This window comes from Rhipicephalus microplus, chromosome X, assembly GCF_043290135.1.
Source record: "Rhipicephalus microplus isolate Deutch F79 chromosome X, USDA_Rmic, whole genome shotgun sequence".
NCBI lineage: Eukaryota > Metazoa > Arthropoda > Arachnida > Ixodida > Ixodidae > Rhipicephalus > Rhipicephalus microplus.
In genome coordinates, this window is record NC_134710.1 from 82,371,812 (window position 1) to 82,396,492 (window position 24,681).

General features: G+C 45.9%; 2 protein-coding genes across 2 annotated transcripts; one reads left to right on the top strand and one right to left on the bottom strand.

The window, feature by feature from the left end:
- Positions 1–583: 583 nt before the first annotated feature.
- Positions 584–10,031, top strand: LOC142775636 (ubiquitin-conjugating enzyme E2Q-like protein 1). Its single transcript, XM_075877224.1, has 5 exons — positions 584–827; positions 4,274–4,593; positions 4,893–5,120; positions 8,909–9,108; positions 9,730–10,031. The coding sequence occupies exons 1-4, from the start codon at positions 680–682 to the stop codon at positions 9,056–9,058; spliced, it is 846 nt and encodes a 281-aa protein (XP_075733339.1). The 5' UTR covers positions 584–679; the 3' UTR covers positions 9,059–9,108; positions 9,730–10,031.
- Positions 10,032–15,861: 5,830 nt separating this feature from the next.
- On the bottom strand, positions 15,862–19,335 carry LOC142776895 (uncharacterized). Its single transcript, XM_075881225.1, has 3 exons — positions 18,767–19,335; positions 16,984–17,120; positions 15,862–16,213 (listed from the first exon to the last, which is right to left on the bottom strand). The coding sequence occupies exons 1-3, from the start codon at positions 18,773–18,775 to the stop codon at positions 15,916–15,918; spliced, it is 444 nt and encodes a 147-aa protein (XP_075737340.1). The 5' UTR covers positions 18,776–19,335; the 3' UTR covers positions 15,862–15,915.
- Between the last annotated feature and the right edge of the window lie 5,346 nt (positions 19,336–24,681).

A 24,681-nucleotide genomic window follows, 5' to 3' on the forward strand; every position in this document is an offset into this window, starting at 1 on the left:
TTTCAGCAAGGGTAGAGTGCCTAGAGCTAGCAAAAGTCCGCCTGGTTTTGGCCATCATCTCGTTCCCAAAACATATGCACGGGCATCCCAATATAACCAACTGTTTCTCAGAAAATCCACGTGTAAGCCGAAAACCCCGCAACGCGTTTTTATGATTGTGAGAAAAAGGCGTGAAGAATCTGCATGCTATAGCACACTTCGTAACCTCGAGCATTCGTATACGCTATATATATATTCGAATTAAAGTTGGTGGTTCGGGCCAGTAATCGTAGACACGACGAACGACTGAATTGTTCGTAAGACAAAATATAATAATAGTCATGAAATCAGCCAGTTCCCATGTTGGGCACATCCTTAGCAAAGGTGGCCGGCCAATAGCGCTTACCAAAGAAAAGCGTTGTGCTGGGAGCCGGTACTCGGCACTCGAGAGTCCTCAACCAGCTGGATTCCGCAGCTGAAGACTCCGCGTTTAGCTGTTCGCGATGTGCGCACCGATCGTGTTGAGCGCCAGCAATTACGCAGGAACGACTTTCTGCTGTTGTTCTCGGCGTTCACACGCGGCTCTTCTCTCTCGTTGCAGGGCGATGCTGCGGTGACGGTGCATCGTTCGCTGCGCTGGCGCTTCAGTAGGCGCCTGAAGCTGAAAAGCCGGGACGCCAGTGCAATCAAGCCAACATCCATGGCAGCAGCTGCGCTTCGCAAGCTGTTCCGCGGAGAGCGCCACCGGCTAAGCACGGGTGCCATCCAAAATGAACCTAAGAAGAAGAAAGAGAGCGCCGAGCGAGGCAGCCGCCTGCTCAGGCTCTGCGCAGGAAATGCTTCCTTCGGTATGCTGTCGATCAATTCCGTGGAATAGCACCGATGCAGTGCGCCTATTGTCAACGCGGCTTTACACTTATGTGTAAGTGTGGGCCTGCGCTTCGTCATGGATACTGGTGCTGAAGCGCGTGGAGCTCTAACGAGCATATTGTAGTTACCCTGTTATGCCATTTTTTATCCTCAATCCATGTTGTGTCTCTTGTGAAAACTGCTTGAAGTGGTATAAGGGGACGATAAACCAAGCAGATTTTTTAATCAACTATGTGAGAGCCTTTCGGCCAGATGAAGACATGAACTTACATGCGAAATTGGTCTCAGTGTTCAAGTAGTCAATCTACTTGCTTCTAAACTGCGTTTATTTTGTTAATTATTCCTTGAAGGCACATAATGTATCATTACGAAATTAAAATTAATCAGGATTAGGAAGCAAGCAATTCGACATCATCAGCTGGCATAGCGCTCTACGCTACATATACGTTAAAATTTGTGTGAAGAAAAAAACTTGACAGCTTTCAGTCAGACATTGCGATGAGTCCCAGCTCCTCTGCAGATTATCCCTTCATATTAAGCTCGAGTAAGAAATTCTCAAGTTTTGTCTTCGCTGAACGCGATTTGTATACTTACAATGCTCAGTAATAAGCTTTATTTTATTTTCCTATTTATTTAGTACGGAAGTATCCCATTGCAAGTGGTAAACTTGTTCCTATGTGGTGGTTCGGATTATCGGTGACATTGCAAAATAGCATTTTCACTAAAAAATCTCCCAGCCAAACATACAGTGGGCATTGTGACACTTCTTCACAGAGTTTTGGATCGACGAAGGTTTATACGCTTCAAGCTTCAGGTATACATGCGGCGGCTAGAAGGGGACCACTGAAGAAACCCACATCACATGGTCGTACATCTCTCTAAGCCGCAAATCGCACCACAGTAGTGCACTTTCATCTAGATGGCATGGCGAACTTGATTCTTACATCATCATCATCATCATCATCATCATCATCATCAACCTGACTACGCCCACTGCAGGACAATGGCCTCTCCCAAGTTCCGCCAGTTAACCCGGTCCTGTGCTTGCTTCTGCCAATTTATACCCGCAAACTTCTTGATTTCATCTGCCCACCTAACCTTCAGTCTCCCCCTAACCCGCTTTCCTTCTCTGGGAATCCAGTTAGTTACCCTTAATGACCAGCGGTTATCCTGTCTACGCGCTACATGCCCGGCCCATGTCCATTTCCTCTTCTTTATTTCAACTATGATATCCTTAACCCCCGTTTGTCGCCTAATCGACTCAGCTCTCTTCTTGTCTCTTAAGGTGGCACCTACCATTTTTCTTTCCATTGCTCGCTGCGTCGTCCTCAATTTAAGCTGAACCTTCCTTGTGAGTCTCCAGGTTTCTGCTCCGTAGCCAAGTACCGGCAAGATACAGCAGTTATATACCTTGCTCTTAAGGGATAATGGCAATCTACCTGTCATAATTTGAGAGTGCTTGCCGAATGTGCCCCACCCCATTCTTATTCTTCTAGTTACTTCAATTTCGTGGTTAGGCTCCGCGGTTATTACCTGCCCTAAGTGGACATAGTCTTTTACAACTTCAAGTGCACTATTACCTATCTCGAAGCGCTGCTCCTTTCCGAGGTTGTTGTACATTACTTTCGTTTTCTGCAGATTGATTTTAAGACCCACTTTTCTGCTCTCCTTGTGTAACTCCGTAATCATGAGTTGCAATTCGTCCCCTGAGTTACTCAGCAATGCAATGTCACCTGCGCTTCGCCGATGACATTGCATTGATTCTTACACGTTTCCTTAAATGGTTCGCAAAATGGACTTTATAGGTACTCGATGCTACTTTAAACATGAGTTGTTAGAATCGTTTTGAGGTTTATAAATGTAAATATTATCATCTGTGGGTAACTTAGTGGTTGTTATCTTCAACTGCTGACCCTCAGGTCACGGGATCAAGTCCCGGCAGGGCGGCTACAGTTTTGATGGAGGAGAAAATGCTTGAGACCCGTGTGCTGTGATTTAGGCGCACGTGAAACAATCCCAGGTGGCCGAACGTTTCGGATCCTTCCAGTACGACGTCTCTCATAATCCTATTGTGGTCTTGAGACGTAAAACTCCAACAAATAATATAAAGTAAAACTTCAGCCCTTGTACTTTTTCTCTTCGCTGGTAATTGAATGCGGTAATGGAGGCATCACTGACGGCCAGACGACCCAAGTTAGAACCCGCAGTGTATCGATCAAGCAGGATCTCAGGCGGACGGGAGAGAAGAGCCTTTTGGGGTGGTCTCAGTCCCGAGCAGACCGTGGCAAACTGTGACAGGAGAGCGGGCCGTTGCAACGCTATCAGATTTACATTATGTGAGAGGGAAGGGGCTCCCGAGAAAGCTTTGCTATTAGACTTGTCGGAGAGTGATGGCAGGTGCAGCAGTACACAATTCAGTCGTGCTGCCCTGTAAGCATTGCAAAGTACCATTCACATCCCTGAGCTAACCACGATGAAGCTCTACCACACCATGCACTCTTGGCTTTCGATTTCCGGTAAAGAACTCAAGTCGCGATGTGAATTGAGAGCCGAATGAAAGCGTTGAGCATTGCTTGCAAAATTTGATATTAAAGGGCTTCAAATATAGAAAGAACAAACTTGGAAGGATTCCCGGCAATCGCTTTACACTAAAAAAAAGCCGGAAGTTTATATTTTCATGCAGCCTCGATCCTGACGAATAAGATATTTTTTCATTGCTGTACAAGCATATCTATTTTTTTTCTTTTGAGAAATGAAGCAATACGAAAAAGAATGCTGGTTATTTAAGTAGTGCGATTACGGCTCAATTACGGTATCCAAGAATGGCAAACTATTTTTTTTTATTGCTGCGTGTAATATAACCTGAAAAAGACACCGCGTGAACTTGAACCATTAACTTTAGATACTTTTTTTTCTTGCGTATTGTGTTTGCACAGTACATTTATCAGGTCCGCTTCAAATCCGTGTATAGCTGTTTCGAGTTTTCTCAATCTTGTATGTCATTCCGGAAACGCCTTTCTTGCTTCTAAATTCTGAGGTCTCGACATTAATATGCTTAGGTGCAGTCACTTTGCAAGTACACACCGACACGTACATGGATATGCGTTCCTTATAATTTCTTAGCACAGAAAGCCACCGCATCTTAATTTTCTTTCTTCATTCAACTTTCCAGCGTCGTTCTAACTGACGGCGTTCTAATGCTATGGTGTGTGCGTGTGTATGCATATATATTATATGGCGGACTTTGTGATCGCTGACGCCGTAGAAAGATGCTGTGGATTGGTTTTGAGGAAGAAAAGGCTTCGCGCTGCTGGCGCTGTGTTGTCAAGCAAGGCAAACTGACACCACTGCACATGTGCGAGTATAGCCTAACGTACACTAACTATATGCCACCCATTAAAAGCAGATTCCGGCTTCTGTTCAGAGCGCGAACAGGACAAGGCCGCCCGGAAGTCAGCGGCTGAAGGCGCATCACTTCTTGCACCGGGAAGTCCTGCCGCCCTCGGCTGTGGAGGCGTTGACTCGACAGCGGACGTGGCTGAGGTGGCCGTGCCCTCGTCCCGCACGACGCGCAGCCCTCGCAACCGGGTGGCGCCCTGCTCGCAGCAGGCGGCTGTGTGCGCACGCCGGCTCATGCGCGAACTGCAGGAGATCCGACGACAGCAGACCCGTGGCCAGACGCCTTCCTTCACCGTAGACCTGGTCGAGGACAACCTCTACGAGTGGCATGTGTGCCTTTACCAGGTTAGCCACGCACACCCTCAGGAACGGCAAAACTGATCATCTTGTCAAGTTATGCTTAAAAGCGTCACGATCGCATATACTTACTCCTACAGGGACACCGTATTTAAGGTTAATTTCTTTTTTCAATGATCATGCAGTATCGCCCTGTTCTTTACGCGAGTGACATCTACAAATTGGGGAAATATATCCTTCAAATAGAAATTCACAAAGAGTTGACGTTTCCGGGAACGTCTATCTTGGCATCAGTGTAACGCGTAGACGGGCTGGATCGGTTTCAGACACAATCGCTTTGTGCACAGGTGGATCCAGAGAGCCCGCTGTGGCACGACATGCAGGAGTCCGGCGTGTCTTGCGTCCAGCTGAGCGTCTCCTTCCCGGATAACTTCCCATTCGCTCCCCCGTTCGTGCGTGTGCTGGCACCGCACATCGAGCGCGGCTTCGTCATGGAGGGCGGGGCCATCTGCATGGAGCTGCTCACTCCACGGGGATGGACGTCTGCGTACACGGTGGAAGCCATCCTCATGCAGGTTAGAACTGTCATTGTGGAATAGATTGCTCGCTTGTTTGCTTCGGTCGATCGGGAAGGCAAGTAGCTAGTAGTTGTCATGTTTTTTTTAGAGCCAAAGCACTTTGGGTCTAGGCTTGACCGTTGAACCCATTATATGCCAAGACGCTGTTGACGATACAGAATGCGCGCGTCTGCACATGCACAGCCTGTACAAGGTGCCCACGATACACGATGGCGCTGATGACGTTGAAGAATTACTTCGTTAGCACATGCAAAGTAGACGATGGTAATGAACTCCATGCAACATTCTCTTTTGCCATGCATGAAAACGAACGTAAGGCACACAAAGCAGTGGCAAAACGACAATAAAGCCAAGTGAACTTGTACTTAAGGGCGCAAGATGCAGTGACTCAAGGACAACGCCGATTGGCTTGTGCAGTATATAATATGTCTCGATACACCCTACGACGCATTTCGTGTGACTGGAAACAACCAACAATCACCGGCGAACGTGCACAGACCTCGTCTTTGTCAACTTCTAGCTATATTCAATAGAAGAACCCATTGACTCTACATTTCACAGACCACAAATCAGTAATAATCAATGCAAAACGAAATGTTCAACTCAACACGACACGCCACTTTTCACCAATAAAATTGGTATATAGCTGTAGAGCTTGCCTAGCGCCCGGGAAACTCCTTCGGCTCCCACTCGCAGTCGCTTTAATGTTTCCCTTGCCTGTCCCAAACATTTTCTATAACTCTACAGAACTTTGTCACTCATTTACATGCGTCAGTGGTCGTTGTCATGGCTGATTTGCCGTAACACTGATAGATCCCACTGCTTCGCCCACTCATCATCATTCACTTGTGGAGATGCAGCGAACTTTTACTTTAATAAATCTGTCTCACATACATCTGTAGCGTGGAGGGCAAAATTTTGTGAATTTCAAAAGAATAAATATTAACTGGCGATTAAAACTCGAATTTGAAAAACTTCTCTTGCGCAAGAGCGTCGCTCAAGGTGGACGTACTCTGGTGCTCGCGTTCCTCATCCGTATAACGGTGGGATCGAAAGCGACGTTTAGTGCGCTAAATTGAGTATAGCATTAAACAAAGAGACTACTGTGATACGTATTCACGTCTGTCTCGTGCAATAGTCAAATTAAATAAATAAAAAATTAAAAACAATTGCATGCTACACTTTCTTTTTATTTAGTTTTCGGTGAATTTGTTTCCATAGTCATTTGAACGTCTGAGAATGTTGCAGCATATACGCAAAGAAGCGACTAATGGACCGCTTGCGGCTTCCGCCCGACACTCGCAAGCTTGCCCTGTGACTTGGTCTCGACTCGATCTCTGTTGAACTCCCTAGCATGGAGTATGGAGTTAAATGAATCATGATTACAAACTGCGCCACGAAAGGACGCTCAACACTGACGATGAAGAAGACACAAAGACAGCGTTGCGTACATGTCATTTCACTGCACTGATTCCTAATAATGAACACTTACCAGCTTTCACAACTGTCAGTGCTACCTAAATTAGCGGAGTTTAGTGGTGACCGTGTGACACAGACATAATCCTTCCATCTGCATGTTCATAGTATGTCAACCTAAATGTCAAAACTGAATGACAACAGACAATGACTTATTAGGAGGCGAAAAGCGCTCGAGATAGCCTACAGACAGATACGCCAAATCGGGGGGGATGTCGCATGAATCAACGGCACTTGATGGATACTTAGTGCTTTATTTCAGGGCGCTTCATGCGGGAAGCACTTTTGGGTGGCGTCCGCCGCAGAGAACGCGCGTGCGGGCTTTTTGCGTTGCCTACGCTGCTCATCTGCCAGCTAGATCGTAAGCTTGTCTCTTCCTCTTATTTGTGTGCATGTGTGTGTGTGCGTGCGTGTGTGTGTGTGTGTGTGTGTGTGTGTGTGTGTGTGTGTGTGTGTGTGTGTGTGGGTGTGTGTGTGTGTGGGTGTGTGAGAGAGAGAGAGGGAGAGAGAGAGAGATGCGTCTATGTGCTGCCGTATATTGCAATGATGCCAGCAGAATGCCTTGACACGTGCGGTTTTTGTTTGGTTTCTCACTTCAGGCGATGAAATTAGAAAACTAAGTAGAAGTAACAGGGTCGCGTTGAAGGGCATCTAAACCACACTGAGTTCAAAGGCGAGAAAGTGGTATTATTTCTGCCTTCACTACCCTTCCTGCAGGGGCTATCTCCTCCTCACCACCTTTTTCCTCTCAAAAACGCGTGAAATGTCGGCCCCAAGCCTGGAGATAGTCAGGATTTATTTTGCGCTTTTGAACAACACGCTGTTAACTCTCTGCTTGCGCAGTCGCAAACACAGCACATGAGGTGAAATCGACTTATCGCGCGTGATAGACACGCGAGACAAGACGAAATGGGCTTCAGACTGCATGGAAAGCAGGGTATATACAATTCACAGCAGATATCTATATCGACCAATCGAGAGCTTATTTCATCCTGACATCGCGTGAACAAACTGCTGGCGTCACGAATTATACCGCAAAAACGAGAAACGCCGGGAGAAAACAACGCGCTCAATCTTCGGCCCCGCCGCGATGGTCTAGGGGCTAAGGTACTTGGCTGCTGACCCGCAGGTCGCGGGATCGAATTCTTGCGGGGGCGGCTGCATCTCCGATGGAGGTGAAATGCTGCAGGCCAGTGTGCTCAGATTTGGCTGCACGTTAAAGAACCCCAGGTGCATGGTCGAAATTTTCGGAGCCCTCCACTTCGGCGTCTCTCATAATCATATTGTGGTTTTGGGACGTTAAACCCCACTAACTTATCGATCTTTGTGAAAAACTTTCCAAAAATCCCCCACATATCCGCGAAGTGGCGTCGGACTCTAATAAACTATCATTGAAAGTTGTCTAGCAAGCAAATGTTATCGGAGCCATGTTTTCGATGTTTACTCGAGCGATGTTACTCTATTTAGATGAATTCTACTTATTTCAAGCCTCCATCCTCTCCTGAAGGCAATTGGTTTCTAACAAGCAATCTGGTCTTTAAAAATTCACACACATAGCCTTAAATATTCTTGAAAACTCTTAAATTTTTGTCATGTAAACCAGCATGAATCCTGTACAGGAAAGTTTATAGTATGTATCTACCAATACAACCTCCTTTGAGCTAGTTTTCCTCTTTATTTGGTCCATTTCGAAAAAAAAGCTTCTCATATGTTCCCGAAGTTGCTCTTGCTCGTAAATTGCTCTTTTTCCCCGCGACACTATACTTGATATATTCGGTAGTTAAAAAGACAACTACATAAACGAATTAAAAATTTACAAAAACACTCAAAATGTCGAGCATAGGTGTTTCTGCGGTGTCTTGTATAAATGAGTCGCTAGCTCTTATCTGGATGGAAGTTCTGTATTCGCTTTTTCTGTTGGTTTCATGATTGCGATAACAGCAGCACCCAAGAAACGTCTGATAACTTCTGTAACTCTTCTCTAACACAGAAGCAGAAAGGTTGCCTTTTAGGTTGTGCCACTGTATGTAAACTCTTTTTTTCTGTTTCTAGGTAAAAGGTACGGGCCTAAAGTTAAGGACTAACTCACATGATGTTCTGTGTAGCTTAGACTAATATTTATTAATAAATATGTGGCCAGTCATAGAGGGAGAAGTGTTGAAAATATGCGCACTACTCTTTTGTTCCCCGCCAATGCTACTACAGCTACGCCGTCTCAACTAACTGGAAGCCGCCCAGCATCCGCGTTAGTAAATAACGAAACACTCTTTACAGAGATACTGTAACGTGTGCCGATCAATATGTTGCAGGTGACTGCGTTGCTGTCCAAGGGCGAGGCCCGTATCGCCACCAAGCCAGGCAAACAGTTCAACAGGAAGCTGGCCGAGTCGTCTTTCCGCAGCCTTGTCAAGACTCACGACAAGTACGGCTGGGTGACGCCCTCGTTGGCCGACGGCTGAGCTGGAAAAGGGCTCCTCGGCCCGGAGCTCACCCAAGCACGGGTTTGCAGGTGGGCACTATTGCTAAAGCCTACCTTTAGCTTGGCCTTTTTTATATTTTATACCGTATGCCTTAATGCTTACACCATGGCTAGCCACCTATGCAGTCTAACATAACGTTAGCAATCGCACCACGATGCTGTTTTCGCGAGATACAGGCGGCATTTTGAAGAGAGAAAAAGCGCTACTTGCACTAAATCGCGTAAGGCTGCAGGGGTCACAGCAGTGAGGGTGGCACCTAGCTGGTGCTGGTTCGACCTTTTACCATCATGCCTCCCTTTCATACATATTGCTATAGTATATTACGGGTGTGCAATTCTGCCTTTTGAGGCTCCCGCCTTTTTTTTTCAGGGGCTATATATTCGAGTTGTGGTATGCGAAGTCCTAAGTTTCAATCCTGCCTTCGTAATGTCGTAATGTCTTTACTGACTTATGAATCTGCACTGCGTGTATAATGTTGCGAAATATTCCGTATATGTTGCCATGTTACCAGATTATTCCAGCATTTCCACTCCAATGATGTTTGATGTGTCTTGAACGCCGTGGATGAAAGATTATGGTGTGGCGCTCATTTTTAGCCAATTGAAGCGTACCGAACTCACGGGACGTTTCGCTCTTTTCGCTTCTTACAGGTGGATGACGATGGGTGCTGCTAAGACATCGCCAACGAGAAGTTGTTTGTCCTTCCTTTTTTTTCATCCAGTGATCTCTGGCCACTCAGAAATTGCCAACAAGAAGTTCTTTGCCCTTTTTTTTTTCATCCAGCGATCTCCGGCCCCTCAGACATCGCCAACAAGAAGTTGTTTGCCATTTTCTTTTTTTTTTCCATTCAGCAATCCCTGGCCACTCGTCAGGGATGCCGCGTCTTCACTTTGCATTGTTAAAAAGAGTGTGTTTGCTTGTCCTACTTTTGTGCGAAACAGCGCAGAATGTTGTTTTCTTCTATGCCCGTCTTTTGCTTGAGTAGCACGAGTTTATCACTGGCGTGTTCGACGCATAGCCTGTCACCACCCGTTTGTATATTCTGGACAGCTGTGGTTGCGCGGTGGCCATTCAATGGGGTGAGCCAGAGTGGTGAAGACTGTAGGACCATCGCAGCTGTCGCTACTATCTTTAGCTCAACATTTATACTACATCAGTGAAGGCGTTTTAACACCGTGAGCGATCGCTCTAACTCTCGCTTTCCTTTTTCAGGTGTAACACATAGAAACGCGGGTTTCTTTTTTTTTCCTTGACTATCAGGCCTTGTCCTTTGTCATTGTAGCTCTAAGCACATTTTTTGGTTTACTGAGACTGTGAAAATGTATCATTTAGAACGTACCGACAGGCAATCCAAGTGAGGGAATCAATCATGGGCAGGAACCGAAACTGCGACCTTCGAATAACGCATTCGATGTTCTACCACTGAGGTACCACGGCGGCTATCCTCATAGCCAGAAAAGTGATCTTTTAACCCACCTTTCTTTCTTCACATTTACCTTACAATTCAGTCTAATAACCTCCCCTATACTTTCCTTGGCATTCTTGTCTGTTAGATTTCATTCAAATTGTGTCAAAACACGAAAAAACATTCCTTTAAGTATACACTTCTTTCCCTTATTTATTAACGAGGATCTCGTTGTGGTAAACTTGGTGCTTTAAGTTGTATACGAGGGACTATTGGTCAGCTGCCAGCTCGTAATTAGTTCACATGCTACGTGACGCCACACAGGCTCATAAAAGTGTGTGCCACACTCCCCGCCATGGCCACAGATGGCGCTGACTGACACTCCCACGTTTAAATTCACATATATGCCCAATAAAATGGCTGGGAGGATAGCCGCCGTTGTAGCTCAGTGGTAAAGCACCGAACGCGTTATTCTAAGGTCGCAGGTTCGGTTTCTGCCCACGGCCAATTATTTTTTCTTCCACTTTTCTTTCTTGACATTTACCTTACAGTACGGTGTAATAACCTCCCCTATACTTCCTATTATTGTCTGTTAGATATATATATAATATATATATATATATCTATATCTATATATATATATATATATATATATATATATATATATATATATGACTGGAAGACTACAAAGATAGTTCCGATTTCAGGATATAACATAGGTAGCATAGACCTATATCTCTGAGTTCAAACTTATTAAAACTCATAAGATTCTGTATAGCAGAATAGCCAGCCGTACGGAAGACATTTCAATATTAAAACCAAATCAAATAGACTTTCGCGCTTATTGCGTCATATGGTGTGCACATGTAGACCTAGAGAGCCGCGTACAGCTTTCGAGGGGGAAAAAAGGCAATACGCTGCGATTGTGACACTTGACATTGCTAAAGCAATGACAGCGTTCAGGATTATAGTTTACTGAGCAGGCTGCATAGTTTAAACTTGCCTCAATATATGACTGCCTGGATATCAAATTCCTATACTCAAGAGAATTTTATGGTGTTAAAGATCGCTGCTCTTTTTCAAATTTCAACCCGTATCGTGTAGTTCCTCAAGGAGCAGTTCTTGTTTCCCTACGATTTAATTTAATAATCAGCTCCATTTCTACTTATCAGGATTTTTTGTCTATATTTATGCAGATAATAATTTTGTTGTTTGCGGCGGACATTCACATTTGGGACTACAACAAAAACCACAAATAGATATGAATGCATTGAAAAGATGGCTATAGTCGATTTCGATGTCACTGAACGTTAGGAAGATGCACTCCATCCATTTCAACTTGCAGGCTCAATTTCCGCCCCTAATGCATAAAAGCAGAAGCCCATTCCGCAAGCAGACTCTCTCAAAATATTTGGGCATCATCTATAATGGAAAGCTTAACTGGAGCCACTATATATATGGAGTACATAGCAGCTTAGGTACAACGGGCGTTAGGCTTATGCGCAGAAGTATTACTCTAAAATATGGTGCACGTAGGTACACCATGGTAATTTTATATGAGATATACATGCTCCCAATATTAGAATTCGGAAGTATGTTATTTTCGGGTGGTGCTGCTAATAAAACTACGCCACTGGTTCTCTTGGAGCGAGAACCACTGCGCTCGTATCTGGGGCGCCCAAAGATTATAGCTAATAATATCATTTACCAGGAAGCTAGCCTTCCAATGTTGCTATGTAGTTTTCGCATACAAACTGTGCGAACATTTATAAAATTATATAGCTTACTGGTACAAAGATCAGAATATGCCTTTATAAGTGAACCAGATTCTATCATTCTCGCTCATAGGGCCAAGTTCAACACTCCACAAATATTTTTGTACAAAAAAGTGGGAACTCTATAGGCGAACATTTCAGAAATTATTCCAACTAATAGCTCAAATCTGAATGTTATCAAGGAATATGATAAGATTTTACCCCGACCCGAAATATAAATTTCAGTCTAAATATAAATTTCTATAAACACAGGTCTGATCAGGCACCTTCGCCACTATGCGCATTCTGTGATGAACTGGAAACGATAGACCATTTTTTTTTTACCTGAAGCTGGTTTAACAAATTACGAAAAACCCTTTTAGAAATACCTTTAAGTGGTATTGGTATGGACTTATCTGTGCCTGTCATTTTGTATTTTGGAGCTCCCATTTCATGGTTCTCTATTGCGGCAGTATACGCGGCCGTCTGGAAATGTATTCATCAAACTAATAGACTGGCTAACCTGTTTCAATATCCTAACATATCTACAAAGTTATATTTGTATAAAAAGCAGATTATTGCTCTATTCTAAGAATCAATTCGTTTCTTTATTAAAATAGTTGTGTACAATACCTTAAGCACCACACTTTCCTAGGGTGTCGGTAATCTTTCTATTATATCTTCATTGTTCTAAATATGAACAATAATTTTTAAAACCACTTCATTCTTGGCATATCCCCCATAGTGGGTATGCGCCACGATCAATAGATGAACAACAAACACAACAACAACAACAATATAATGAGTAGGCGCGTTCACACTAAGTATTGCAGCCATCAAAAGTGCACCGTATTTGATTCGGTGGCGGCTGGATCCACCAAAATGGCCTTCTTCACGCCATTTGCTCTCGGACCGTCTTTTGCGGCGTCTGCCACCGAATCAGTTGCCACGGACTAATAGGAGTGCTAGTCAAGGAATTTTGAAAATTGGCGGCCAAGACTCACCTGTCATGTCAAAGTGCACATAACTGAATGTTGTAATGAACGGGAGTTTGACCCTCATTTCGTGTAAGACGTGGCCAAGCTTGCCGTGGTCTTGCAAAGCAAGACGAACCCACCATCGGCATCGGCGGATTTTAGGGGTGAAGCTTCTTAAAGCGGCACCCATTCATTCCTCCTCGTAGTCATATATAGTGCGTAATCAGTCTTACGCTTTGACCTGCAAGGTGGTGCCGGTGGGAGATTTCTCCTGTGCGTTGTTTAACAATAAAAAATTTGCAGCATGCGCGTTAAGTAAAAGCCGAATTCTGCTGTCTCTCATTCCCAATTAGCAGCCATTGGCATGCCCATTGAGGACTATCGGACAAGAAAGGGTTGCTAGGTTATACTCGCTGGGCGTAGCCTCCTTGGTTGTAGAAAGGTTTAGAGAGCGTTGGGCTGCAGTGCCATAAATACAGTGAGCTAGTATGTACTATGAACTGGTTAAAGGCGGAAAGTAGACAAGAAGCGCAAGCCGTAAGAAAGTGTGCCTGTTGCACCTCTCGCTTAGTCCTTGGAATGTAGGCTGAATGGCGGTGCTTCTATAGGCGGATTATATGATGAAAAGATGCGAGATGATGGTACTTGAAGTGTTGACTACGTGGACGAACAGACACAAAGACCGATGCATGGACGGACGCACGCATGGCTGCACGGACGAATGGACGAATGGGCGGACTCAGGGGCGGATGCATGGATCAACGCAGGGACGGACGCACGAATGGACGTGCGGACGCACGGACGGGTGGATGGGCGCACGGACGGTCACACAGGCGGACGCATATATTATGAAAATATGCGAGATGGTGTTTCTTGGATTGTTTCTTGGAACGGGAGTTTGACCCTCATTTCGTGTAAGACGTGACCGAGCTTGCCGTGATCTTGCAAAGCAAGATGAGCCCACCATCGCCACTGGCATCGGCGGATTTTAGGGGTGAAGCTTCTTAAAGCGGCACCCATTCGTTCCTCCTCGTAGTCGTATATAGTGAGTAATCAGTCTTACGCATTTACCTACAAGGTGGTGCCGGTGGGAGATTTTTCCTGTGCGTTTTTTAACAATAAAAAATTCGCAGCATGCGCGTTAACTAAAAGCCTAATTCTGCTGTCCCTCATTCCCAATTAGCAGCCATTGGCATGTCTAATGAGCACTCTCGGACAAGAAATGTTTGCTAGGTTATACTTGCTGGGCGTAGCCTCCTTGGTTTTAGAAAGGTTTAGAGAGCGTTTGGCTGCAGTGCCATGAATACAGTGAACTAGTATATACCATGATTTGGTTGAGGGCGGGAAGTAGGCAAGAAGCGCAAGCCGTAAAAAAGTGTGCTTTTTGCACCTCTCGGTTAGCCCTTGGAATGTCCGCTGAATGGCGGTGCTTCTATGGGCGGATTATATGATGAAAAGATGCGAGATGGTGGTACTTGGAGTGTTGACTAGGTGGACGAAAGGACACACAGATAGATGCATGGACGGACGCACGGATGGCTGCATGGACAGAGGGACGCATGCACGGACGCTGGGGCGGATGCATGGACGAATGCAGGGGCGGATGCATGGATGGATGTGTGGACGCACGAACAGACGCACGCATGGACGGGCGGATGGACGCATTGACGGTCATACAGACGGACGCATGGACGGATGCAAGCAAGAACGAATGGACGGACAATTGCTTCGCCCCACTCGCCATCATTTACCCCGTGGATAGGCTGCCGTTTTTTTTCTGCTCTTCATGCATTACAAGACAGCGACTTGCCAGCAAAGTAAGCCGTACTGCTTCTTCTTGCTTCCTGCGTACTACGAGAATAATCGAAGACGAGACCACTGTATAGCCTAGTGGCATTTGCGAGCTGCAGCAAACACCGGGTAAGAGCGCATTATTCCCGCGTTCGCCCCATCGTAGATAACATATTCGGCGGCGAAGGGCGCGTCCAGTGTGAACGACTCGGCGTTTCGGCGGCAGGAGCACTTCAGTTGCTGTAGAAATCGGATGCTTCAGTGTGAACCAGGTGTAAGAGCCAATAGAGTTTTGCATGCAAATACCACGCATTAGGTTGTTACCGCGCAACAGGCTGTATCATAAAGTATACCATGCAACCAGACTAGTTATCAGAATCGCCCAGTTTTCCTGTTCTAAGCCTTGCGCTGGTGTAAGTGCAAGCTTCACCCAATTTCTCGCGTTGGGTGAACCTTTTAAACAGCCACTCTCTGCAGAATCCACATGCTTTGACATCTGGTGCGATTCTACGCGTCTGTCATGCAACACTATACTTATCAAGACACGTCCCGCTACGTGCCATCTATCGAGCGCATTTTTGGTGGCACTTTCAAGCAATAGCTTGCCTCTAAAATGGGACACCCGCCTACCACACCAAAAGTCTTGGTTTCACTTTCACTCGACCGGAAGGTTTTGATTATCTGATTTTCATCTTTTTTATTTTTAGGGTATGATCAGCACCTTTTTTTCCCTCACAACCACCCTCATTTCTTCGAAGCAAGCTCTTGAACGCTATAGCGTTAGGAGCATGCAGCGTACGCGTGGCTGTCTGTCTGTGTGTGTGCACGCATGCGTTAACCGATTCAAACGGTGCGCTGACAATCGCTCTCGATGCGACTGTCACATTTATTCACCCATTCTGCCCTTCATCACTCGTCACCGGCTACTTGGCTGCCGCCTTCAGGCGGAACGCGTAACGGCAGTGCTCCGCTCAAGAGACCTTCCAAGGTGACCGTGGAAAGGGCTCTCGGAACGGCGTTCGGTACGGACAGCAGGAGCAGAGAACGTTTCTCGTCGTCCGACAGTGGGTGACCGGTGATCAGTGGTGTCCTCAGCCAGCCGCTGCTGGACCGCTGTTCGTTGGGCTCCAGTGAAAGTGACCGAGTGGCGGGCTCGACGGCTTCAACCCAGCTTGTAGCAGTATTTCCCTGGACTCCCGTGCCAATACTGCGGAGGAAAATGACACTAGAAAATTGAAAATATAACCTTTTACGTACCAAGGTCACGATTTGTTTATGAAGCTCGTCACGATATGGAATCATCAGTTTATTAGCGTCAATATTAACCTGTAGTTAAGCTGCTTTGGGAAATAGATGATTCTTCAGGACCATTCACGTGCTATCAACCTGTGTTTTTCCTGCTTGTCCATTCGTCTAATCTTGGCAGCGTCCACAGTCATGACGGACATCTGATGGGACCTAAATTTGGTGCTTACTCTGACGGGTTTATAGTACATGTTATATTTGTAGTACATGTTGATTGATTGATTGATATGTGGGGTTTAACGTCCCAAAACCACTATATGATTATGAGAGACGCCGTAGTGGAGGGCTCCGGAAATTTAGACCACCTGGGGTTCTTTAACGTGCACCCAAATCTGAGCACACGGGCCTACAACATTTCCGCCTCCATCGGAAATGCAGCCGCCGCAGCCGGGATTCGAACCCGCGCCCTGCGGGTCAGCAGCCGAGTACCTTAGCCACTAGACCACCGCGGCGGGGCTTGTAGTACATGTTTAAACAGAGGCCTTAGTAACCGACGCGGGTACGGACAAGCCGTCCCTTCCCAGCTCTCGGCAACACACCTTATAACAGCTCTGCTTTTGTAATTAATTATATGCAAGAACGTCTCCACATGCTATTTTCATCGAAGTAAGATTTTCAGCAAAGGGAGTAGAACCTGAGGCCACGTACTCTGATAAATCGATCGGACCTTACCGCGGCCGTCCGACGCTCCGTATGGGTTTGGGCCACAGGCTCTCCAGGAGGGCCCATTCCTCTTTGTCGAAGCAGTCGCGCAGCCAGGTGAGCTCCTCAATGGAACCAAACTGAAGTCTGTCACGTTCCAGGGCATTCTATAGGATGTACCGAAAAAATAACATGCCGTAGACGTGCACGGCTTGCACGAGTTGACTTCGGTACGCAGGAGCAATAGCACAGTCTCTGTAGGCATTGTCGTCGCCTTCTCTTTGCGATGATCATAATTAAGTGCAGAAATAAGTGGGCGGTGTTTTCTTCGCATTAAGACATGCATTCACATTGTCTTCTTCATGGGCCTTTTCCAACCAATTTCTTAACTTGTGCTGGTTCACAACGTCGACAGTGATTTTTGACAATTCAAACTTGTGTCGAGAAAAGGCCTTCATTAGCAGTGCGCTGCATTTACTCGCATGCTAGTAGCTCTCGCTAACTTTGGCTGCAACTGCGTAATGTAATGTGGTACTGCCTATAATATACTGCTGGCTAATGTCAAATAGCCTTGGTTATCCGCAGTTAACAGCAACAGTAGGTTTAATAAATCATGAATAAAGGACTGCATGGTCTGCCAAATTATTTTTTTCAAGATGATACATACGTGGCGGCCTGATGCCTATACAATTAGAAGACATATGGGAATCGATAATAGTTGAAGTAACGGTCTTGAGGAAAGTGTAACATAGTCTTTTGTATAGTTCAATGTCTAGCTTACTAGCTCTACGAAGTGGTGGAAGCTATCCGAAAAAGGGAATGGATAGCGTGCAGAAATTATTTTGCTTTTTCTGGACAACTGTAGAGAGCTGCTCTGGTGTACTCGTGAGCACTAAATCGAAGGCGAGAACGGGATATTAAAAAGCACAAAAAGGGGGACATGCAGGCACGCTCTTTTGTAACTACTTCGTTATAAAGTGAGATGTGCCTCGATAACCTTCAAATTACCGCATCAGTGGCTATGCTCTAAGTAGTCCGACTTCTTTGAGTCCTCGAATCAATGTTCTCTGTCAGATCAAATATATTACAAAAATCGGAACTAAAGACACAGCCACTCGTATACTTCCGAAGAGAAGTAGTGGTGTGATTTTTTACGTATCCCATTCGTCTAGTCCTAACATTTTCCAGGGGCTTCAATGTCAGCGTGGCTCTTTCGGGCACCGACACTGACCGGTGCTCACCGAGACGTCAGCCCCTATAGGCTGATGAAGAGATACATTTATGGAAGTCAGGTGATGAACCCCGTTTATTTGGAGACAATGAGTCTTACACATATGAAAACACACTCCTCGGTGCAAGGTTAATGGTTCTGATACAAAAGCCAAAGTGACACCATAACACTTTGATTAGAGGCTAATAAACTTGTTGATTTCTTTCATTTACTAATTTATTGGTTGATTTTGACATTTATTTATCTCAGACGGCCCTTTGAGCTACCACATTTTACAATATGCAGAGGCAGTATTTGGACACGCTTTCGTAGGTAACTTTTCCTTGCGATTGACCAGCCGGCTCTGCTAATACGTGCCCGACTTCAAAATATACTGCAATATTTCTTAGCAAACAATATCAGCGTTCCACCACTTTCGATAAAACGGGCTCTGGTATTTTCTCTGTTTTCCACATTATACTGCATGTCTGAGGGTAATACAGACATAGCGCACCCTTCCGTCTGCAGCACAGTCGGAAAAATGGCTAACTTCGCATGGTTACCAATTGATGATTAACTGTAAAAGGCGACAAAAAGAGTTACCTTCCGCATCCCCCGAAGCGGCTCCTGTACCGTTCACGTTCCCTGTATTCAGGATTGGCCCTGAGCCGTCGCTGGCGCTACGCGTTGCGCGCCCTTTCGGCAATGCGATAAGCATCGTCCAGCCGTCGGATCCGCTGTCGCTGGGTGTTCAGCGACCTCCTCCACGCGTCCCTAGCCGCTCGCGCCTCCGCGCAGCACTGCTGTCGGCAGAGCCGCCGACCACTCGGCAACGGCTGCCACCGCGACGGTCCCAATGCCTGGACGTGAGGGAACGTTGTCACTGTGACGTCGTCTTTCGGAGGAACTGTGAGGTCACCAGTGTCATTGAACCTGCTCAGGTTTTGAGGTGCGAAGGAGAGTTTGAAGCGGTGATCGCTATATTGTTGCAGACGTTACAGTTGGGCTTGTCTTGGACAGTAGATGCACTGCTGCCAAAGGAACACTGGGCCCAAATCATGGACGCAGCCCTTGGCTGGTGACGTCCGCACGCTTCACAGCGTATTGCGCATGAAGGGGCGGCCTCGTTGCTTGATCCCTACAGGTGCCTTAGTGAAGACGGCTGGGCAGAGATAAGAATCTGCGAGTCCGACTGCTACAGTGTGTGCCGTCTTCTGCAGACACGCTCACGTGAACACGTAGTGGGGATGGTGATAATGAAAAGGATGAGACCTCTGACATGACTCATACCCACTAAGAGGAATAAGCCAAAAATATATTTTACGAACTTGCTTGCTTCCTTGATTTATGTCTCCTACCCACCACGAAGGATCGGCCATGAAACCAGTGGTTAATATAACGCAACATTTTAATATTGAAAGAAATAAGGGTTTAGAAAGAAATTGATCACCACAAGAATAAACAAAAATTTACGAATGCCTGGACTCTATTCACATAATACATAAAGTAACTAAACACCATGACAAGTAATGTATATTCAATAACATCTAAGCCAATAAACTAATGATAAGAATCGGGAAGTAGAGAAATTTGATAGGGAATAACATTTAACACGGAATTCTTCTTGTGTGAACTAGAAATTGGCCTATGTGTGACCAGATATTAGTGTTACCTAATGCTAGAGAACATGACCCAAGGAAAAAAATGTTTTGAGAACTAAAAGTAGTTTTTGAGTTTATGAACAACTTTTATATATGTTTTTTTCTATGGCGAGTAAAACGACGGCACGTAGGCAAAAAAAGTATAAAAATTTTCAGGCTCTTGGCAGTGGTGGTCGGTATTCATCTTTGCCTTCTTTGCATAGTCTCAAACGCGCGTGAGTGAACTTATCACTTAAGTCCTCATGCATAGATAACAAGGAGAAGTGGCATGTACTTGAAGTTGTGCGTAACACTGTATGACATCATGATTTTGTCTTTGGTAATGTACTGGCGCTCCGCATCTGGTCAGCTAACAGCATCGCTGCAAAGCGTACGTCTTGACCTATCATAAGTGTGTACGACTGTTTACTATGAAACGGTGTTCAACGAGCTGAGCTAGACTTGAGTTAATTTGTCTTCTATACAAAGTGGTTCGCAGCATGCCGTACTTTAACAACGTGACCAACCAACCACGTGACCACCGTTAATACACTTACCAAAAAATGACAAAGCACAGTATATACAAATGAGACATTATTGTGTCATGGCATAGTTCAAAAGTCATGACTTGACGCAATGCTTACTTCGTGTGCGAGTGTGTGTGCGTGTGTGTGGGTGTGTGTGCGTGTGCGCGTGCATGTGTTTGTGTGTGTGGGTGTTTGTGCGTGTGTGTGCTTGTGTGCGTGTGTGTGTGCGTGTGTGCGTGCATGTGTGTGTTTGTGGGTGTTTGTGCGTGTGTGCTTGTGTGCGTGTGTGTGTATGTGTGCTTGTGTGCGTGTGTGTGTGTGTGTTTGTGTGTGTGTGTGTGTTTGTGTGTGTGTGTGTGTGAGTGAGTGAGTGAATGAGTGAGTGAATGAGTGAGTGAGTGAGTGTGCTTAGATGCTAGCAGAACGTGAGAAGGTTAAATATAAATGTTATTCTTTGGCTTGAGTATATCTCATCACACGTACGAAGAGTCACATTGTACTATGTTTGAACGTGGCCTATCAGATCATGGTACTGCGGCTGACTATTTCCATTAAAACGAACATCTTCCTATTGAAAATTTTCGTAGTGATCGACTCTGATGAGATCTGTTCCCGCGGGTACAAGTATTACCACCGCTTGACCATTCATAGTCCCGTTGCCGAGCCAACTTAAAACACTCGCGGCCGACATTCCTGCCCAAAATCTCACAGAACGCTAAGCCTTGAGAAACACCGCGACAAGTTTTTCTGTATGCAGACATTATTTATTGTAAAAGCGCCCAGCAATGATATTGTGATAGTAGCAGCGCTTATTTCTAAATCATGTCAGCGCGAAGCGACAAAAAAATAATAGGTTCAGTACGTGGCTGGGGGGCGAAGGTTGAAGGAAACATTTTGGGGGAGGGGTTGAACCCCCCCCCTCTTGGCTACGCCACGGAGCTTTTCTGCCAGGACAAGCACACCGAATTCTGAACCCCATTCCGCATACTGAATTGAGCGCTACTTTTCGCACACACTACGGACACCTGGTCATCCCTCACCGCAGGAACGCGCGCGTGTTGTCGTGAAATTTTCCCCGGGCGTAGAGTGGCGACCAATACAAGGTGGGTCTTCCCATTTGCAGAGACGTTCTTTCTCACTATACGCACGTCCGTCGCACTAGAGCGCGCCACCACCATCTTTTTTTTCGCGAGATCAGCAGCAGACCAACACGTTCCCCAGTACTGTATGCCCAAGTAATTTTTAGGAAGTGTAAATTTAAGGGCTCGTTTTTTTTCTTAGACACAATATTGCGAACTAACTGACAATAAGTAAAGTATAGGTCATGTTATTATAATTAATTGTAATGTAAATGTGAAGAAAGTTAAGTGCACGAAAAGATCATTTGCCACCGGCAGGATCCGAACCTGTGATCCCCGAATAACGCGCCCGATGTTCTACCACTTAGCTGTGGTGGCGCTCATCCCACCGTCCGCATTATAGGGTATATATGTGCATTTTAACTAGGGAGCGTCACTCAGTAGTGTTATTCAATCATATGAGTTCCGAAACTGCGTTCCGAAACCCGGACACGCCATTGGCCGACCTAGTGGGAGTGAGCCGATCGTCGCGCCATCTGGGAGCGACAATACAAAACACTGCATCGCCACTTGTGCGTGCGCTTTTTTTTTTTTTTAGGCAGCTCAACGCCACACGCAACACTGGCGTTGTCGCCTCAATAAATGGCCTGCGGGGCGCCCGCCGCCGCTGCCAGCTGTTTTCGCTCTGCAAAGGCGTAATCAAAGCCGGGCCAAAGCGTCAAGGTTTATTTCGTCGAAGGTGGTGCTTGCAATTTCGTGCTACCATGGTTTTAACGCTGCGCCCTGATTATTTCTATTACTCCACGCTTGCTCGTTTGAAAATGTGCGCTTGAGATCGATTGCTCACGGGAAGTTTGACGAATACTTTTAACTGTTCCACTCTGCGGTTCACGATGTGTCTCACTAACACGACGGGAATGATGGCCGCACAAACAAGACACAGATACGGTAGAGTGCAAACCAAAGCACAACAGTACTGATCAGCGCCGATCAGTACTTACCGCGAATTGGCCGCTTTGTCTTGCACGCAGAGGTTGAATTCCACTAATCGCGAAATTAATGCGACGCCAGCTGGGATACCATATAATTATGAAAGCCCGATGACAAGAAAGTGGGAACTTTAACATTGCTATTTAATTGCAACTAGCACTGCAAGCGTTCTTTTCTCTTCCGGTGCTATGTTCGTGGAGTCTTTCCAACGGCACCGGCGTTTGCTGCTCGGGCAACGTCATCGCTGCCGTCGATAGACTCACAGATTTGATCCACCCGGATCAACACTGCATCCCACTTGCATCACGCCTTGTCGCTCACTATTTTGCCGAAATGTAAATTGGTGGGCTCGCTACATGAATCTGATAAACTATACTGACTTCGCTGCACCATCCATTACGCTGTGCTAGCTGTTTGCCTACCACACAAACATGCCGCTTATAGCCACGTTACTTCTAGCGCAATGCGGAAAACATGAAAAAGGACACAACATCAAGAGAACAAGCAGCTCCTCTGTCCTTTATCACGTCTCCACCACTGCGACAAAGTAACATGTTCAGAACCCTTAGGCACCAGCTCACCTAAGAACAAATTCTAGGCGCTGCCATGATGTTTGGCAGAATGCGGCGGCGCTCACCATCTTGCTAAACGCAAAAACACAAAATATTGCGTTTTGTAGTTAGTTCTGTTGTCAAAAGATGGCGCTACAACCAACTCTCTTCCGCCATCTCAGCCAATGTTGTGTTCGGATTTTGATACATGGAGCCTATGGAGAGTTTCGCAACTCGTATGGTTGAATAACTCTGTCACTCAGGGCTACCTGACGTCAGCTGCCATCTCGTAATAAGATCACGTATTACGTGACGCTAACAGGCAGAAAAAGACTGTTCCACGCTACCCGTCATGGCTGCTACACTCTTAGTCAAATCCTGGCTAGACTACACCTGCAGACTACACCTTTCCTGCAGGCAGGAAATCAAGTCAAATTATCGCCGCTTCTATGCGGCTCCGTAGCCGTGTTTCAGATGACCGGCCCGATTCGAAGTGGTCTTCAGAATAGCCGGGACAAAGATTAGCCGAGATTTCTGGTAAACTTTTTCCTGTCAAGATACGGACTGTGGTTAGACGTGAAATTTCCATAGGCGGCCCGGCCCTGATGCGGTTGCCGAAAAAAGAAGCATTATTTTACGCTTTTAAGAGCGGGTTCTCGCATATAATGTGGCAGATATTAGTATGACGATCACGTATACCTGCGAGATTTACATGCAAATCACACACAGCCCTAGAATCAAACTTTCGACCGCATGCACGCGAAGCAGATGTTTTATCCATTGCACCACAGCGCCACTGCATGAAGACGAGTCTTTTTCCGGTGGTATATATCTACCAAAAGGCTTTTCGCAAACCGTCGGCGGAACCTTGACTTGTTTTTGTGCCATATGCATGCATTTTATCAGCGAATAGTTTGTAGGGCTTCATGAACTCGAGACAACCACGGTGAGCGCTTTCGGCTCCGACTTCGGTTTGTGGTGCGCCGTTCCGCAAGAACGATTAACGCGTGTTTGTGCGTCGTTTTAGTGCTTCCCAGTGAACCGCGGGTGTTACGCTCACCGAAATTCGCAGACGAGGCTGTGTTCGGCTGTCGAAACCTGCGTATGTTTCTCGCACGTGCGTGTGCTGTGAGAAATTTGTGTCGGGAGGTACACGCATGTCAGTGACAGCAGCCTATTCTCAGCTGTTTGAAGACAAAGCGCTTTCGCACGTAAATGTTGCATGGGTATTTTAGCGTGCCTACTCTAACATTTGCATTTCGTTTGCGCGAACTGCTGCGAGTTGTACGCTGGGGCAGCAGCGCCTTTTTAGCATTTTGACGATTACTTATTGCTGCAATTAGAATTTATGCGCATTATTTCGCTATATAGAGTAGTTTTTACTCATTTTCAGTCTTTAACTGACCTTATTTGGGGGAGTGGCCACTCTTACCTTTATTCAGCATCACACCGCTCTTCGAGTGAATGCTGAAACGCGCGCCAAGGTCAAGTATGACGTACACAAATTAGCGACGGACAGGTCGGTCTCCCTCCAAATAAATAACGCATCTGCACATCTCTTTTGCGAACATCCCTGTGCAGTTGTGTTCAAAAAATGGTACAGAACCGACCTCGAGATCTTTATTGTTACTGCATGCAGTTGCTTTTTAGAAAATGGGGATTTTTATAGCCGGTACATTATTTCCACAGCAGTACACTGGTTGTCTTGGTCGTGGCTCACTGTTACAAATC